General features: G+C 44.0%; 1 protein-coding gene across 9 annotated transcripts in view; it reads left to right on the top strand.

The window, feature by feature from the left end:
• osbpl5 (oxysterol binding protein-like 5) overlaps positions 1 to 19,489 on the top strand; it is a 34,241-nt gene that overhangs the window by 12,474 nt on the left and 2,278 nt on the right. For 8 of the 9 annotated variants that reach the window (XM_048262227.1, XM_048262228.1, XM_048262222.1 and 5 more), the window contains 20 exons: positions 6,826 to 6,979; positions 8,590 to 8,663; positions 9,242 to 9,322; positions 9,535 to 9,636; positions 9,767 to 9,970; positions 10,727 to 10,811; positions 11,713 to 11,872; positions 13,068 to 13,278; positions 13,699 to 13,883; positions 14,164 to 14,245; positions 14,542 to 14,640; positions 14,749 to 14,845; positions 14,943 to 15,041; positions 15,360 to 15,457; positions 15,566 to 15,655; positions 15,812 to 15,948; positions 17,280 to 17,459; positions 17,870 to 18,008; positions 18,524 to 18,635; positions 19,234 to 19,336. In XM_048262227.1, coding sequence (XP_048118184.1) covers positions 6,826 to 6,979; positions 8,590 to 8,663; positions 9,242 to 9,322; positions 9,535 to 9,636; positions 9,767 to 9,970; positions 10,727 to 10,811; positions 11,713 to 11,872; positions 13,068 to 13,278; positions 13,699 to 13,883; positions 14,164 to 14,245; positions 14,542 to 14,640; positions 14,749 to 14,845; positions 14,943 to 15,041; positions 15,360 to 15,457; positions 15,566 to 15,655; positions 15,812 to 15,948; positions 17,280 to 17,459; positions 17,870 to 18,008; positions 18,524 to 18,635; positions 19,234 to 19,336 — 2,492 coding nt within the window. Of the gene's footprint in view, positions 1 to 6,825; positions 6,980 to 7,216; positions 7,306 to 8,589; positions 8,664 to 9,241; positions 9,323 to 9,534; positions 9,637 to 9,766; positions 9,971 to 10,726; positions 10,812 to 11,712; positions 11,873 to 13,067; positions 13,279 to 13,698; positions 13,884 to 14,163; positions 14,246 to 14,541; positions 14,641 to 14,748; positions 14,846 to 14,942; positions 15,042 to 15,359; positions 15,458 to 15,565; positions 15,656 to 15,811; positions 15,949 to 17,279; positions 17,460 to 17,869; positions 18,009 to 18,523; positions 18,636 to 19,233; positions 19,337 to 19,489 lie in introns of those variants that run through there. The other variant, XM_048262230.1, reaches the window with a different exon arrangement.

Genomic DNA, 19,489 nt, shown 5'->3' with positions numbered 1-19,489 from the left:
GACCTGAAAAGAGTTTTATAGTAATCAAGCCAGTGAGTCATAAAAGCATGTACCGTAATTTCCCACCTATTAACCAATGCTTTGACTTTGCAAAATGTCATCAGCTATGAGGTTAATACACAAAGGTGGGCTACAGTATACATGGGGATGCATTTATTTTCTTCATTCCTGCACTTAAGCTTTATTTCTCAGATGATAAAGGCAAGTCAAGTGATATTGTTGACATTTGACTCAACGGCAAGATTTGAAATCAAGATTATCAACAGGACTGGTGTCATTGGGGGATATGGAAATGTAAAGTTCTCCTGATGATGCTTCCCAGTAGAGCATGTGGAGGCTGAATAGGACTGGTCCCAGGATGAACCCTTGGGGAACCCCACCTGTAGTGCCAGTGTTAGCAGAGGAGTGGTCACCGAAGGCAACAAAGAAATCTCTTTGGTCTTGGAACATATGATCCGACTACAGTCTGGAGCTGAAGCAGGAAAGGCAAAATGTACAAGTGCAGAGCTACACCGACACACCAGTCAAGCTCAGTTTCTCAGTTTGTCCTAAAGTGGCTGTGCAGTACAACAAAGCATCTTGCCAATAACATCTTGTATCAAACAATACACTGGTAGAAATGACAGCTACAAGTGAACCACTGTAATATTCTCTCTTGGTCATGTGTAGAGTTCAACAGATGGGTTTCATTTGTTTGCTATACTTGCCTGCCTGTGACTCTGGAGTCCCCCGCACAGTATCACACAGGCAATGGGATCGGCAGTGATTATGTGCTTACCTGAGACAATACAGCCCTTATCTTCCCCAGAGCTGTCACCTCTATCCATTTTCCTCAGGAAACTGAGTCCGATAACGGCCGGCGTCCTGGTTGTCATGAGAGCTCCTGCTCTTTATCTACCTCCTATCAGGATGGAGAGGCAGTGGGAAACCTGCTCTTTGCTATCCTCAACAACCACTCTCTCTATCTCTGGATATTTTTGATACGTCAAAGGAAATGAGACAAGACTATAAAACTGGTAAATGATTATAAGCAGAGATGTGTTTGTGTTTTTGTGTTTGTTATTTTTTCTGGATGAAGTGCAGAGGAGAGATTCGATTTCTGGCATTGGAGAGGGATCTCAGATTGCCCTTGCTGGCCCCCTGGTCAGTCCCCTGACTCTGGCCAGGCTGATTGGTGTGTGCCGGATTTCAGACGGACCAACTTGAAAAAGACAAGCGGATAAATAGACATATCCCTGAATAACCTCCATCTGGGTTAAATGTGTGACCGATATGGATTTTCACTTATGCAAGCCTCACTGATTTGGAAGCGACACCCTCCCCTTTTTTCATTTCATTTTTTTCCAGTTCCCCGTCCCCACCCCTCCACCCTCACCCACCTCTGTTTCTCTTTCAGCCTCTCTCCTTCTCTCTCACGCTCAGCTGGGTATACGCTCCGAATTATATTTGGGAGAACTCTTCTGATGTGCCCTTGCGCAGCAGAACATTTGAGTCCCCTGTGTATTTAGTTCTCAGGCCTCCTGCTTGCTGCATGGGAAGTCACATGGATAGAGGCTAGGAGGCAGGGTGAGGTGACTGATTTCAGAGGAGGAGGGGAGGATTTTCTGAAGCAGGACTCCCTTCATATAACCACTCTGTCATCTTTTGAACTTTCCTGCAGGTCATTCCCTCAACTCCAAAAATAGCAGTCCCCAGATCCCATCACTCTACAACAAAAAGTAGTTCATATCGAGAGCAGAACTTCCGGAAGGCATTCCCAGTCTATAGAGGATGAAACAATTAAACAGTCTCCTCGAGTACTTTAGAGGGATCTGTCGGTTGTTTGAGACCTGGTGGGAGGACGTGTTTGTTTCTTTTTTGAGATTTGTTCCACAGCGGGAATTGTGACCCCCCCCCAGCAGGATCTGAGCTAAAAGTAAGAGCCACACATGGCTATACTGTCTCTCTCTGCAGAGTGCAGGAATGAATGAATGTGCATGCCAAATACTGGACCGTGAAAGATGAAAGATTACTTTCTCACACAGCCAGAGAAAATGCCTTCTCTACTGACGTGTTGAGCCTCTACGTTTAAGTCAGTCATTCATTTTGTCTGCTGCGTGTGTACTTGGCCTGTCACACAAAGAGCAGCTGCTGCCATGTGTTTATTCACTTGGTCAGTGTGTGGAAAGTTTAAATGTCCACTCTGTCACATATCCCAGGAGAGCGTCTACTCTAAGAGCTTGTCTCTGAATAGACGCTAATGCCTACTTAGAGCAGACAGCAAAGAGAGGACCAAAGGAGATAGAAAGAGAAAGAAACGGAAATAGAGAGTGCAAGTGTCAAGAAATAGGTCTGCAACACATAATACTAAGGCCTGTGTCTGGTGTAGATTTTTTTGTAGATCCTAATTTTATTGTGTTTTGGTGCAGTATTTGCACACAGGACTGCACATTTGCTCAAACGTACTTTGTAGAGGTTATATTCTCCTATTGGTCCACTGGGTCCTGGGTCACTATATAAATGCCAATATGAAATGGAACTGTGATTTTCCTTCATAACTGCATTTGGGAGAGAAGCACAGTGCTCAATGTATCATCTCATGAGAATAGAAACCCAAATGCTCAGTGTTTCCAGGAGTTGGTCAGTGTTGGGTGTGTACAGTATGTGGCCAACTGCTGGCTGTCAGCTTGGAGCTGTGTGAGGTGTCACTGCCGTTTGTTGATCCCCTTCATCTGTTTGCTTGTTGTGTTTGTTTGTTTGTTTGTTTGTCATTTTCATGACACACACTCCCGCTCCCTGTGGAGTGGACATGGGGAACCTGCAGACACGTCGGAAAGAGAAAGTGGGTCAGCCCGTCCTAGGGTGGCTTGTGTCAGGCGAGTGCCGTTGAAAAGGCCTGGAGGACGTTGTTGACACTCCACGGCCACCCACACAGTGGGGGATATTTATCTATTTCTGCCAGCATATCTGTCTGTTATTGTGCGGATTACTCTCCACATTGTGTCTCCACAATCCTTGTCCTTGACCAGCACACAATGCACAGCATACTGACCTCTGCTCAGAAATAGATTGCTAAATATATTTCAGCATTTAGGCTGTACGGTGGTGTAGGGGCAAGGGGTATTTCCCCCTCCCACTAGCATGCCAACATTTTGTGTGCAATTCCCAGTTATTCATACTGAGCTTTCTGTACCAGATGCCAATGTTGTTTCTGTTCTCAACTTAGAAAATGGAATGATATTACACTGTTATGTTTAAATCCCCAAAGTGCTTGTAAAACAAAGTGAGGCTCCCCCCCCTTCCAAGTGTCCTCCATTCTCACATCTTTAGTACATTTATAATTAGCATAATAAGCATTCATTTCATAAGCTGTATCCTCTGTTTTGCAAATGATTCCATTGTAAGATATTCATTGCTGAAGCTCAGTAGCTAAGCATAAACAGTGCTAAATTATTCTCATGTCATTAACTCCTCTCTGAGTGCACTACAAAGGTGTTTATAGACTGGGGGAGAGGAACCAGGTGTTTCACACCCTGCATCACCATGGTGTTGTTACATTGGCCCTGTTTGGTGTGCAGATGAGAATGTGCCAAGGCCCTGATTTAGAATTATGGGTAATCCACGAGAGGAAGAACGTGTTAAAGACATGGTAAAAGTGCCAAAAGTTGCTAAGTCAGTAGGTACTCTTATGACCTTATGACCATAAAGTGCCTCATAAAGTCATATTTTTTTTTTTGCAGTATGCGGTGGGATGGAATAACAAGACATTGTATCTAAGTGACATGATTATTGTTATGTTATAGAATAAAAAATATGATTAAAAATATAGTGTCTGAACACCTAATGTCCCTCACAGATGTGTGTGACACTTAAAGTTACACTGTGCAAGATTTTCACCTTTACAACGCCAATTTGAAGGTAAACAAACTTGTAATAGCCGAATCGTTCACCTAGCATACTGTTTACAGCATGCGTAGCGAGTCGCTACCGAGAAAACCAGACATGCAACTTCAAGAACGGAGGCCCGACAAACCTTGCGAGAATCGTGAAACATTACCTTGTCAGTAGATATAGCTCTTTGGAAACAGCTTCTGCCTGTTGCTAATCCTTCACCTCCACAACAAAAGCATTTTCATTGTGTACAGGGGGGATAAGTCATGAGAAGTTTGCTATTTACAACAGCAGAGTAAAATATAAATATATCATGACCTGCATAGTGTACCTTAAAAGAGAGGCGGGAGATAAGGAAAAACAGACTTAAGTTACTCCTATTGCATACCCCTCTCTCTCTCTCTGGTTATGTGTGATGTGATAATCAGGGTGGGGTTTAGTTCTAGATTCATATCCGTTGGCAGTCATGAGAGCTGTGCCAGGATGTGTGTGTGTGTATGTGGGTTTGATCCTGTGTAATCCCTTGAAGAGGACCCAGAGGCCAGCTGCAAGGGCACAGATGTGCAGGCCAAGCGCTTCCCTGTCCATTCACTGGCATTAGCAGATTAGCATTAGCTTTGACACCCCCGCCCTGGCCTCCAGGGACGTGAGTGAGAGCTGTGTCAGGCCGGGCTCCGTGCTGATGCGTGTGTGAACATATGCTGCTGATGCCCCAGCCAGCCTCATTCCACTGCATTCTGTCACAGTGCAGGACGGGGCTGCTGATTGGAGCTCTGCGCTAGGCTACCTCCACTGCATCAGGCTCTATTTTTAGCACTCTCTCTCTCTCTCTCTCTCTCTCTCTCTTTCTCTCTCTCTCTCTCTGGCTCTTTATTTCCCTACCTCCCCCTCCGTCTCTCTCTGTGCCTGAAGTCTCACTCTGAGGAGGAGATATTTTGAATTTGCACAGCACTCCCTGCTCTCGTACATTATTAATAGTGGCAAGTGAAATGCTGTGGGAAGTAGGAGGAGGGGCAGGGGGACTTATGTGGCCATGACTGTGGTCCGTCTGGCCATCTGTCAGGATTGTCCTGGACCTACAGTGAAACCTCTGCTCAAATGTTGCATTGTTACAGATCCCACACATGGAGGAATATAGCCAAGTAGATCAATATTCCTCTGAATTTCTCTTTGTCTGGTACTTTTGGCAAAAGACCATCGCAGCTGGGGCCACTAAGGAAACTCAGGCTAGTTCTGAAAATGACCCGTAGGCCAAAGGGGATGATTAGGAGTCTTTCAGCCCACAGACAGCCTGCACATAGTCATTGTGATGCATGTCTACTTACTATGAGCTTCTGTATTTTGTGGCCAGTCCTTGAGAGCAGCCAGACCTCGAGAGCAACCAGGAGTTTCCATACAGTATGTTTCCTATGTTTGTGTGATCTTACAGGATAATTATAATAAAAGTGTGGACGAACCACTCAAACCACTATGTGCATTGCTCTAACAGTTCAATAGACTTGACTTTACTAGTCTAAACTAGCGCAGTATATTTGAAAGTTGGACGAGACCAGCTCATTGAATATGTTGTTCCATCTGAAATGCCCCGTGTCCATATTCCATCTGCATGCATGCATCATATCCATGCCCATTGCTGGTTTGTCGCCTTGGCAACTGGTATAGAGCCTCTGCATCCTCAGGCATTTGCATACAGATAGTCATCAGATGAGAGGTATCCGGGTCTGCTTTCACCGGACTCAACAAACACACTTTGCACATTTGACATAGGTGCTTTTAGTAATAAACCCAGTCCTACCATTAAATTAAGATGAAGGAAGGCTCACCATGTTATACCATGTCAGACCAAAGCCCCTTCTGTGGGCATAGTGTGTGTATACACATGGAGTGCATACATATTCTTAGCATGTGCGTCACGGCATTAAATCCAGCTTGCGTAAAGACTGGACAGACCTGCTCACTCAGTCCCCAGCCAGTCTTCCAGCACACACGTGCACACACACACACACGCACGCTCATACACACGCGGCCCTGCTTAATATAGCCGGGGTGTTTATAAAGTCTCCATCCGGCGAGCGAGACTTGAGTTCCCCCCCACAGAAGTCAGCGATCCCACTCAGTCACGTCAGAAGAGAGCATCCCTGCCAGACGGACACCGGCAGATGTGCTCGGGTGTTATCAATGACACGGGCTTATGCTGGCTTCACTATGAGCAGCATGTTAAGCCTGAGTGGAGAGAGAGATGAGCGATAGGGCTAACAGTCATCGTGAACCGCCTGACAGGTGTCAAATGGTCATGGAAGTGGACTATGAAGAGGTCACTCACCGGGGTTTTAGCACAGAGACAGTAATGGCTGCTTCTGTGCTGAGCTGAATTACGCACAGCTGCATGCGTCACAAGCCGTGGGGCAGCCGTGGCCCACTGGTTAGCACTCTGGACTTGTAACCGGAGGGTTGCCGGTTCGAGCCCCGACCAGTGGGCCACGGCTGAAGTGCCCTTGAGCAAGGCACCTAACCCCTCACTGCTCCCCGAGCGCCGCTGTGGTTGCAGGCAGCTCACTGCGCTGGGATTAGTGTGTGCTTCACCTCACTGTGTGCTGTGTTTCACTAATTCACAGATTGGGTTAAATGCAGGGATCAAAAGAGTATATATACTTATACTTATACTATACTTAAGCCAGATGTATGGATGAACATGATTACGAACTCAGCGATCGCTTGGATTTGTGGCCATGATCCCTGATCTTCCATTTAAACTTATAATAATGAAAAACCTGATCCCTGCTTTTTAATGTGAACTTAAACGGTTTAATAAAATATGTTCAAATGCCAAATACTTGTGTTAGGGAGTTTGCTGGTTAAATATGCAGTAGGTAAACCCAGCTAAGTGTTGTCACTCACAGCTGACTCCTCCTCAGTCCAAGCGTAGTTCTGACATGTCTCCCTCTTGTCTCCCAGAAGTCGAACCCAGCGGAGAAGATGAAGGAGCAGAATGCTTGCCGTCGGCGGTTCTCTCTGTGTCCGACTGTGTCCTCTCCGCAGAAGGTGGACCCACGAGGCCTCTCGCGAAACCTCTCAGACGGAGACCATCACATCTACCCTCTCAGTCCAGGTAAAGCTCTCAGACAGAGACTATCACATCTACCCTCTCAGTCCAGGTAAACTTCTCAGACAGAGACCATCACATCTAAACTAGGAACTCTCCACATCTACCCTCTCAGTCCAGGTAAAATAGGAACTCTCCACATCTACCCTCTCAGTCCAGGTAAACTAGGAACTCTCCACATCTACCCTCTCAGTCCAGGTAAACCTCTCAGACGGAGACCATCACATCTACCCTCTCAGTCCAGGTGAAGTAGGAACTCTCCTACCAACTCAACTCCTCTCTCCACCAGCACCCTACAGCAGCCATACTGTAGGTCTCTATTTGTGCATATGGTAAGTTGGTGTTAGTCAGAGTTTTAAGAGGTGCACCTGTTGAAAGTATCTTCAAAATGTGGATCATGAGGGCCTCGTGTGAGATATCTTTTCATGGATCTGCAATGTTGTTCAAATATCTCTGTCACTTGTTTTTCAACCCGAACATGTGGGTCTTTTGCGATGGAAATTCCAAACGGTGTCATGATGCCACAGAAATAACAATGATGATAATGGTCCTCGCAATAACGTACTGTATGCCTTGCAACAGTTTGGCAACATCCAGAAATGGATGACATATGACATAACCTATTAAACTGCCCATCCAGTAGCTCCTCAAACCTGCATGTGTGTTCAGCAGTGTGTTTGTAGAAGACACACTTGAAAAAGACTGGCTATAGGCTAGGCATCATCCATCATTTAGCTTGGCCAACAGCCCTGTACAACATGTTGTTGCTTCTTGTGGGTTTTTCCTTTCCATTGAGGCTTTGTACTTTGTTCAAAGCTGAGTCTTTAACAAGTGCAGCTGGGAATACAGACAGGAAGGGAGGGAGGGAGGGAGGGAAAGAGAGAGAAAGAGAGAGAGAGAGAGAGAGAGAGAGAGAGAGGGGAAAGGAGGGAGAGAGAGAGAGACAGAGAGAGAACCTCTTATTTATCTCCTGGCTGCCCTGAGGCTGTAGGGCTCTTGTCGTCCGTCTCGCGCTCAGAGGAGTGGTTAAGGAGGACACCTGAGCCCACAGCCACTGAACTCATCTCTGTGTCACCCACTCTCTCTCAGACCCACCACCATCAGTTTCGGCTCTCACATATAGTATATTAAAAATGCTCACTATATGTGTAGCTCTGTGGACAACGGACATGGTAAAAAGGGAGTATTTGTTGTTGCTGTATGCATTGTGCATCTGATCATGAGGTGGGATATTTTCTGTTTATTCAAAGAGCTACATTTTCAGGGTCCAGAAAGGACAAAGCAGAAGCAGCATGTAGGAAATGTCTGGGAATATTTAGTGACTTATGAAATCATACCCTAGGAATTATAGTCTCCTATATGCCTGTGTGTTTGTATCAGATCAGGCCCAAGTGAATCGGCCCTGGTGTTTTCAGGGAGGGGTTCCATGAGTTACATAAGGGAAGTCATAGATTCAAAGAATCTTTCCACTGATCTGTTTTTGGGTTACAGTGTTTTTTGTTTCGCACAGGGAATGCCATTTTGAAGCATATCCGTCTCTAGGGGTTTCTCTGACTGAAGCTGCAGCAGTGCAAATGACTCACCCATCTCTTGTGTTGTTTTGTGATGCATTACAGGCAGTGAAACGGAGAAGGATGGCACAGCAAACCTCCAGAACAACGTCAGTCCTGCTGTGTCCCCCTCAAATAAGGTACTAAAAAAAAGATCTATCATCTGCCAACGTCTCCTGACTTTACCAGCTCTCCTTAATGTGCTGTGGCCATACTGAGTCACTTGTTAATATATTGATGTAGCGTCTTGATGCAGTGAATTATGAACTGTGGGTAAAAGCCTAGCTCCAGCCCCCTGGCTGTAAAGAGTGTCAGGAATATCAGCACTTTCTCTGGCTGACAGTGATTAGATGGATGCAGCAGAGCAACTTGGCTGACTGATTTCCCCTTTAGGTCTGATCCCTTCCGCCTAAGAGGAGCCAGGGTTATGTCAGGATAGGGTAGGTCACATGGTAGGGAAAGCACTGACTGACAGGTCTAGCTAGGTCTACCTGTGGCTGATTGGTTAAATGAACACCTCTCCGCACCATCACTTATGCAAATTATTTAGATTATTATTTAGATATTTATCTACTGAGTACTATGTTTCTGAGTAAAGGACACACACATGGAAACTAAAGGGTTCACATGAGACTCCACATGATATTAGGTGACATTATTCTGGTACAGTTTTTTTTAACTTTGGTTGTTTAATGTAGCTTTTGGTATATATTTTTAGTCTGCAACAAAGGTTTTCAATGGCCATGAGAAAGAATGCTCTAGTCCCATGGAAAAACTGGATCGAAAGGAGTCTCTTAAGGTGGGTGCTAATGACTGTTAATGGTGTATTTGTGTTAAATACAAATAGAAATTAAAATGTGTATAAGTGAGTGTAATTTGCATTCACATCAAGCAGACGCCTTATCAACTGTAAATTTTGATGTTATGAAGCCAAGTTCTGCCATCTTGTGGTGTAATGGGGTAATGTGATTATGGTAGATGGTGACATTTCTGTATGTGTTTGATTCAAAGGTCCAAAAAAAGAATTATCGTCAGGAGAAAAAGCGGGCAGCAAAGGAGCTTTTTAGTGCTTTGAAGGACCCCACTGTTGTCATCATGTCCAACTGGTTGAAGGTGCAGAAATATCTAACTTGTTTACTGAATTCACAGCTTACTATGTTTCTGTCAATTATTGTACTTCTGTTTGTTCTTAACTATGTTGTGTTTTCTCGGGACATTCTGTGAACTTGCCCTCCTTCCTCAGATTCGCGGGACATTGAAGAGCTGGACTAAGCTGTTCTGTGTTTTGAAGCCTGGAGTGCTTCTCATTTACAAGTCCCCTAAGGTGGACCACTGGGTGGGCACCATCCTCCTCAACGCCTGCAAGCTCATCGAGAGGCCCTCCAAGAAGGACGGCTTCTGCTTCAAACTGTACCACCCGCTGGACCAGTCCATCTGGGCTGTGAAGGTGTGCCACCTAACCTCACGTTAAGCAAGGTCGTCAAATGGAGGCATTGTAGGACAGTGTTCTACCCACCCAGACAGTATAAGCACTAGGGCTGTGCTTTTGATATCGAAATATATCAATATATTGTATTGCCACTTGTGCAATATATCGTATCACCACTGCCGTCAAATATCAATATTTTTTATTAAATTATTAGGCTGTGCAATAATGTCTATACAGCTGACTATTGTGATATTTTTAAAAATTATTTGTCTGCTGAATTATCAGTGTAATGTGATCTACATATTATACTGCTCAGGTGGTACACAGCAAATTGCGTTTCCAGCTCTATTTTTACACTATCGGTAACACATCGCAATATGTATCATATCGTAATATTTTGTGATGTATTGTATCGTGACCCATGTATCATGATGCGTGTTGTATCGTTAAGTCCACAGCCCTAATAAGAACATTACAAATTGTCTTTGTCTGTAATGGAATGTGTAATTCTTATGGTTAAATAATGATCATCCATTTGGATGTGTTGTGAGGCTGCAGTGCAGTTTACAAGTAAGATATATGTCATAATTTGAAAAGTCTAGGCTTACCGGTACATTATTATCACATTTCTTTAAGCATTGTTTTTATTTTGGTGAGCCTGAAATATTAAATTGTTCTGAGCTGACCACTAAAACTCTGTGCTGCCCTCTGCTACCCTGGCTCTCACATGATGTCACTGGTGTGGTCCTGCTGATGGTGTTTCCTGCTCCTCAGGGTCCTAAAGGAGAGAATGTGGGCTCCATCACACAGCCTCTGCCCAGCAGCCATCTGATATTCAGGGCCGCGTCAGGGTCAGATGGTGGGTGTACTGCTATGGTTGTGTGTGTGTGTGTGTGTGTGTGTGTGTGTGTGTCGCATCAGGGTCAGATGGTGGGTGTACTGCTATGGTAATGTGTGTGTGTGTGTGTGTGTGTGTGTGTGTGTGTGTGTGTGTGTGTGTGTGTGTGTGTGTGTGTGGCCCCGTCAGGGTCAGATGGTGGGTGTACTGCTATGGTGGTGTGTATGTGTGTGTGTGTGTGTGTGGCCGCGTCAGGGTCAGATGGTGGGTGTACTGCTATGGTGATGTGTGTGTGTGTGTGTGTGTGTGTGTGTGTGGCCGCGTCAGGGTCAGATGGTGGGTGTACTGCTATGGTGGTGTGTACTGTATGTGTGTGTGTGTGTGTGTGTGTGTGTGTGTGTGTGTGTGTGTGTGTGTGTGTGGCCACGTCAGGGTCAGATGGTGGGTGTGCTGTTATGGTGGTGAGAGATGGAGAGGGTGGGCGACAGTGAGAGATGATTGTATGTCACTCTCCTTCTTCTCTCTCTTTCACTCTCTCTCTCTCTTGCTATCTCACTCCCTTTATATGTGGCTCACCATGTGTATGTGTGTTTGAGCGTGTGTGTGTGTGTGTGTGTGTGTGTTTGTGTAGGTGTGTGTGTGTGTGTGTTTAAGCGTGTGCGTTTGTGTATGTGTGTGTGTGTGTGTGTGTTTGTGTGTGTGTGAGTGTGTGTGTGTGTTTGGTGTGTGTGTGTGTGTGTATGTGTGTGTGTGTGTGTGTGTGTGTGTGTGTGTTTGTGTGTGTGTGTGTGTGTGTGTGTGTGTGTTTGTGTGTGTGTTTGTGTATGTGTGTGTGTGTGTGTGTGTGAGTTTGTGTGTGTGTATGTGTGTGTGTACATGCGTGCTCTGGTCATTAGCTAAGCATGTATAAATGTTGCCCCAGGTCGTTGCTGGATGGACGCTCTGGAGCTGGCCCTGAGCTGCTCCAGCCTGTACAAGCTGACCTGTAAGGCTGGACGTGACGGCGATCTGAGCAGCTCCTCCGAGTCCTCGCACATCCTCAACCTGCACGGCTCTCCTCTGTCCGCCCAGGAGCTACAACTGTGAGTGCAGCACACAGCCAGAGGCTGACAATGTGTGTGGACATACAGAACATACATGCAGGGCAGGAGGGATAGTGTCATTGTCGTGGCAGATAAATTGGGTCAAACTGTTTTCCTCCTGCATTTACTTCTCAGAGTCAGGACTGTGTGTGTGTGTGTGTGTGTGTGTGTGAGGAAGATAGTGACAGTGTTTACGTGAGACAGAGAGTGAATGCTGTTTCATGGCCCTATGTATCAGCAACCAGTCAGAGTCCCTGGCAGGTCATGTGACAGGGATATCATCCAATGCTGCATTCGACAACCCAACATCCAGCCCTCCCTTCTTCCCCACTCATCTCCTCTCTCCTACTCCATCTCTCTCTCCATCATTTGTACTTGTGCTGGAGCCACGTCATGGGCAGAAGGTGGCTGTGAATTGCAGCTGGAGTGGAATGGCTCTGGAGTTATAAATAGGTTGTTTTGAAAGACCTGCCTGCAGTTGCAGCCTCTGGGTAGGTAGAGAGTTCAGATTGCCTACCTTGCATAGTGTATGCATTGATATGATTTCATTTGGAGTCCAGTAAAGCTTTACGAGATGGGTGGAGACTATTTGTTCTCTATGTAATCAAAGTGCAAAAAAAATGACAATATTGTATTGGACTAAAGAATCTCTTAATAGGGTTTTGTTCTAAGTGATCTTGTCTCATGGGTTCACTTTAACGGTCTTATTGTAAATTAACATAATGTCCAGTGCATTTCTTTCTTGTTTCATCACTGCGGTGACAGACCTTAGAGCAGTATAGCCTGAGGAATTATATAGCACACTCTAAAACATGTACTGTAGCTTTTGACCTCAGACAAGATGTACCAGGAGCTTCCATTTTAAAGATAGATGGCTATTGATTTATATTATTGATTATGTACCTCTCGCTTAGCACTGTTACATCCTGGGAGATATATTCAATGTGCTAAACCCATAATGGGACTGATGCTGGCATATCTGAGCTGCTGATCATAGGGAGCATGCTTTCAGTCATTTATTTTCATTTCAAATATAAACTTATTACACGGAACTCTCATATCAAAGGTATGGTGTAACAATGTGTTTGTTGTGTCATTCACTGGTTAGTAGGAACATTAGGAACATACTCAAAGCTGCTGATGTCTCTGTTGAAGCACATGAATCATGTGTTTGTGTCTGCCATGGTCCCCTTAGTCTACATGACTCCATGCTGGTGAATAACCACATGGAGATAGATGCCTGCTCCGACAAATCAGAGAGGGAGGTTCACGAGGAGTCAGAAAATGGGGCCAATGAGAATGGAGACAGACTGAGTGAGGAGAGTGACATGGACCAATCAGATGACCTGTCCCCTGTCATCAAGGCCACTTGCTACATGGAGCAGAGTCAAGAGGAGATTGCTGAGGTATTTGGTTGACATTAACATAATAACATTAATGTAATAAGGTGTGGGTTTTAGAACATTCTAATATAAGATTCTGTTCCACAACTATTCAAGGTTCTAAAATTCTATGTTGAAGGCTCTGGTTGAATTCAATGAACCCAGATATTCTAGAACGTTCATTTTCCAACATTCCAGTCACACCGGTGTGACGGTACACCTTTAAGGGTTAAGGACCTGTGCTCTGACATTTCAGACCTGCACTTGTTTTTATCATGTGCACATAGCAATGAATAATGCTCTTCAGTAACTGAGCCATTTTAAAAGGTATATTGATAAATTAGATTAAATGCATCATATAATCACATATTTATCACATACATAAAATGCAATGTTTATGTAAAGATTCAGTCACTAGGGTGTATGATGGATTATATCCTTCAGGCAGGGGAGGCGTCACAAACAGAGACAGTTTCGGAGGAGAATAAAGGCCTGGTGTGGACCCTACTGAAGCAGCTGCGTCCTGGCATGGACCTCTCCAAGGTGGTGCTGCCCACCTTCATCCTGGAGCCGCGCTCTTTCCTGGACAAGCTCTCCGACTACTATTACCATGCCAACTTCTTATCAGAGTAAGCCAACGAGGGACAAATGTAGCCTGATATTCAACATTAGCAATTCTGATAAATAAAATAGTATGAGATTATACAAAAAAGTTTAATGGAGATAATAAAAAACAATATTTGTTTTACGATACTTGTTACAATATTAGTTTTTTCAATTGTAACATAATTAAGTGAAAGCTGTAAACGGCCTCAATATTTAAATCAATCTTATAAAGGGTAACAACAGTGTCTGACAGCTCAGAGATGGGATAGTAATCTATCTCTGGTCCATATCTGTAACTCCTAGGGCAGTTAAGGAGGAGAGTGCCTATGGACGCATTAAAAAGGTGTTGCGATGGTACCTCTCCGGCTTTTACAAGAAGCCCAAGGTGAGCTAATGCCATTTTTATCCTCCAGTTTTTCTCACCAGTGCTTTTTTTAGCCTACTCCCATATCACAAACTGAGAGTATGCTGTTTACTATGTATATGTTTAGTGCACAGATGCTTACAGAACCTTCATTTGACAGTTAGTCATCTTCAACAAGGACCAGCCATATTTTCCCAGTTCCCACAATACAAAGATTCCAAAGAAACATCTTGGTGCCCTAAAATAAGACGTTGATGTCTCTGATCTCCTGTAATGCTGCCGTGTCATGATGGCTCCTGTCTGTCTCTCCGTCACAGGGACTGAAGAAACCGTACAATCCCATTCTGGGAGAGACGTTTCGCTGTTGCTGGCCCCACCCGGACTCAGACAGTTGCACGTTTTATATTGCAGAGCAGGTGATGGTCGTGTCATTCACCTCGTCATGTCCAACCACTCAAAAGATTAGTAACATAACTAGTCTATTCTCTGGAGAAATTACACTGTGTCTCTCTTCCCTCTCCTAGGTGTCGCATCACCCTCCCATTTCGGCTTTTTATGTGAGCAACAAAAAGGATGGCTTCTGTATAAGCGGAAGCATTCTTGCAAAATCAAAATTTTATGGTACGTGAACAGTTTTCGAACAGCATTTAAATGGTATGTTTAAACTCATTCAAAAATTCAGCAACTGCAACCTGATGTTTTTTTTCTGCTTTTTCAGGTAACTCATTATCGGCCGTACTAGAGGGCAAAGCCAAGCTGCAGTTCCTTAACCGTGATGAGGAATATGTCGTAACTATGCCGTATGCCCACTGTAAAGGTAGGGTCATTTATTTCTCTTGCTGTTTCTGTAAACGGCCTCAATATTTAAATCAATATTTTAAAGGGTAACAACAGTGTAGTCTGTGTGTACTTTTATCATACTGCCGTATATAGTCCAAGGCAACCGTTTTTTCTCAGTTACCTTTCTGTGACCGCAACCAGCGAAACTATTGAGATGAATAAAATACGAATAAAATACGACTATGAGTAAATTCATAAATATAACATTAAATTGAACATTTATTCTCTGTGATAAATGCATCTATGTATAACTGTATGTGAATGATTATATTTGACAGTTTTACTCTTTTTATAGGCATTTTATATGGTACAATGACTTTGGAACTTGGAGGCAGAGTAACAATTGAATGTGAAAAGACTAAGTGTATAGCACACCTGGAATTTAAACTTAAGGTATAAACAGACACTTTGTCTTTGCTTTGTAATACTATATTATGGATATACTGAAAACAGACATTTGTTTGTTCTTACAAAAATATTACATTTCTATTTTCTTCAAAGCCTTTTCTTGGTACTTCTGGCCAAGTAAACCAGATATCAGGGAAAATTCTCCAGGATGAAGAAGTGTTAGCCACTGTTGATGGTCACTGGGTAAACTTGATTTGTTAATTACTAATTTGTTCATTTACAGGAACATTTCCTGCAACAAAAAAAAACACACTTGATTAACACCGTTTTCTACATGATTCATAGTGGAAGTTGTAGTGTGTGTGTGTCTTCATGCGAGTGCGTGTGTGTTTGTTTCAGGACAGAGAGGTGTACCTGATGGACAGGAGGTCCGGGCAGAGGGATCTGCTGTGGAGCCCCACTCCAGAGGTGCGCAGACAGAGGCTCAGGAGACAAGTGGTCCAGCCAGAGCAGCAGGAGCACTTTGAGTCGGAGAGGTCAGTCTCAGCATGGAGCCCAATCATGAAACATGACCACAGCCAGTGTCATACAATAAAAGGATATATTACTGTTGTGATAATATAGTTCAGGGGTGCCCCAAATTCTCCCCCGTCCAGGGCCAAAAACGAAAAAGGGGTGGAGGGCCGTGGGCCAAAACTAAATGTTCAAGTAATGGACCTTTAAATAGAACGTTCTCTATTTAGAAATTCTCACCAGAGCGTGGGCCAAAAAAAAATGGAGCACAGGCCAAATTTGTTCCAGTCCCCAAATTGGGCAGTCTTGATATAGTTATTACATGTCAACACATCTAGTAGCAATGCAATCATGTATATGATATACATTACATCATTGATAATGGTACGATGGCATATCAGTGTAAATGCTATTAAACATTATGTAGTACACAGCCACTAATTATAGTGGTTGATTGTAGAGTTATAACACTATATCAAATTTGTTGAAATATCAGTTGAACATAAACGATAGATAGAGATAGATAGATACTTTATTGATCCCCAAGGGGAAATTCAAGGTCTCAGTAGCATACAGACATCACACACAACATGCACTTAAAGCAGAAAAAGTAATATACCCATAAAAAAACTTCACTGTACAATAGAGACAGTAGAAGATAAACATGATACTAAAATACTAAATACTAGATATACTATATAAACTAAATCAAATATCAACATAGTGTGCTTATGGATGATCAAGCATGACAGGGCAGGGACTGCGCCTGTAATTCAGTGTGCAGCTGAGGATGATCGCTTCCTTGTTGTCCCTGTCAAGGGTGCCATGGTCGTGGACCCCTCAACAGACACAAGCAAGATGCAATATACAGTTGAAAGTGTGGTGATAGTAATATGGACATGGACATATAAGAGACTAATGTATAATGTAGACAAGATAATATAACAAACTATGTCAGTGCAAGAATATGTTGAAGTAAAAGGGTTACAGCCATTGGTCAAGTATTGAGTATAAGCTATTAAGCTTCAAGTACGGCCACAGTCCAGGAGGAGGGAGGGGTTGAGCAAATGTGCTAATATACAGTAGCATGTAAACAGACTATGCAGGTGGAGGGAGGGGTTGTGCAAATGTGCTAATATAGCATGTAAACAGACTATGCAGAGAAGTCTATCTCTCCTCTACCCTTAAGTGAAGCGTCAATATCTTCTTAAAAGCATGACGTTTGTACCTCACCTGGTGATGAGACTACCTGACCATGTCTCACCTTTTTTTTTACCCTTACCTGTTCATATCCCTGTTTCCATCTTAATGCCCTTTGTGTCTGTGTCTGTGTGTGTGTGCGTGTGTGTATCAGGCTGTGGAAGAATGTGACCAGCGCTATCATGGCCCAGGACCAGAACCGGGCCACCCAGGAGAAGTTCCTGCTGGAGGAGGCGCAGCGGCAGGAGGCCCGGGAGCGCGGTCAGCTGCCCTGGATGCCCCGCCTTTTTACCCTGGACGCCATCACCAACGAGTGGTGCTACAAGCACGCCGAGTGAGTCTGTGGAGAGGGCTGATGCCCCAAAGGGAACTTATTTAAAGTCCTGGACAGCATGACCTTACTGTGTTCATGTGGACACTGTACTGTAGTAACACATAGAGCAATCTAATATTGCTCACCGTGGTGTCCCTCCCTATACACTTGGAGGGCTTAAGGATTTAAAAAGCTTGTGTTTGGTATCTACTTCTTTATGTAACATTATATATCTGATATGAGCGCAACATACAGTTGAAGGTTCTTATCAGTGTGTGTGTGTGTGCGCGTGTGTGTGTGTGTGTGTGTGTGTGTGTGTGTGTGTGTGTGTGTGTGTGTGTGTGTGTGTCTTGTGTGCGTGTGTGTGTGTGTGTGTGTGTGTGTGTGTGTGTGTGTGTGTGTGTGTGTGTGTGTGCACGACTCATGTCCAGCTCTAAGCCCTGGGACCCAGTCAGCAGCTTGAAGCAATTTGAGAAGGGTGGGATCATCCAGACCAGGGAGAGAGAGCAGCCCCAGATGCAACTCAACGGCCTCTTGTACAGCCAGAACTGGGCAGCGCAACAGCAGAAGGTCAGACCAGCACAGGCTCCCTGAGAAACACTCTTGTTACCACAAATTATACACTATACATATACAATATCTCAGGACATCCCCACTCGGACTCCTTACTTTACCGCTAGTAATCACTCCGCATTTCGCATGGAATTGTCCAACTTGTATTTACGTATTTGTTCAGGATCAAAATCAGAATCGGATTTATTTGGCCAAGTGAGTTAGTACACACAAGGAGTTTGGTCCCAGCCAATACAATGACAATGTACAAGGATGATATAGTCTATTGTCAATATACAGATAATGTATATTAGTTAGGAAGCTATACAAGTAATATACATACTTTATACATGACAGTGTACATTAGTGCAATGTGTATGAGAATGGAATGTGCTGCACCACAGTTTTTACATAATTGTTTGACATGGTGTCAGTTACTGTAGTTTCACAGCATTGATACCTTTCTCATTTTACAGTAGTATATGAGTGTTTTTGTGAATGTGTGGGTGTATGTGTGTGTGTGTTTGTTACAGGCCAAAGCCCAGGGCAAACACAGGAAGTCCAGCAGGCAGCCGTCCAGCTGTAGTCAGAACACGGAGAGCAGCAGCACCTCAGACCCGCTGCACGAGTCCTCGGACAATGAGGGTGAGTTAGGCTGCAGGATAGATAGATAGATAGATAGATAGATAGATAGATAGATAGATAGTTACTTTATTGATCCCCAAGGGGAAATTCAAGGATATATGGTGTATTGGGCCCCCACCCTCGACTTCTAGGCAGCGCTGCCTGGAAGGCACTAGGGTTAGGATTAAGATTAGGATTAGGGTTGGCAACACTGCCTTGAAGTCGACAGTGGAGGCCCAAAAGACCATTAAGCAGCCTGCAGAAAAAGCCCAACACACTGTACAAATGAAAGATGGACTAGTGCACTCAACAAAACCTAGTCAAGTCACCTTGTTGCTTTGACTGAATTACATTACAGTAGGTGAACATGTTTCTGTGTAATGTGGCACTATACAGTGACATAACTTGCATGAGTGCTTATAGTCATAGGGCATGGGTTAGCTTTATTTTGGGTTTTCTTTGTCTTTTTAGGGTTATCTGAGGATAGAATAGTCATTAGTCATGATGAATTTGCACAACAAAGAGCACTAACATGAAAGTTGGATTAAGTTCAAAAGGAAGATGAGATGTTCTGAAGTTGGTTAAAGTACGTTCTGCCTCTTCTCCATGGCTCGTGTAGGCCAGGCACCGCAGTGCCCCCGGTGTGCCCAGGAGACTCTAGATTTTGCTGAAATTGAATCCTCCATCGCGTCCATACAAAAGATGCAGCAAGATATTCAAAGGTGAGAAAGAAATAGCTTTTCCTGTGAATTCCTTTACACTCAACAGTATTGAACACGCTAAGAAAAAGCAGTACACCAAGGGCAAGGAAAGGCAAGGAATACATTTGCTTCCCTTAAAGGTTGGATTTTTCCTATTTTCATTGTGAGATTACA

This window comes from Alosa alosa, chromosome 14, assembly GCF_017589495.1.
Source record: "Alosa alosa isolate M-15738 ecotype Scorff River chromosome 14, AALO_Geno_1.1, whole genome shotgun sequence".
Lineage (NCBI taxonomy): Eukaryota > Metazoa > Chordata > Actinopteri > Clupeiformes > Clupeidae > Alosa > Alosa alosa.
This window is presented reverse-complemented; position numbering and strand designations above follow the sequence as displayed.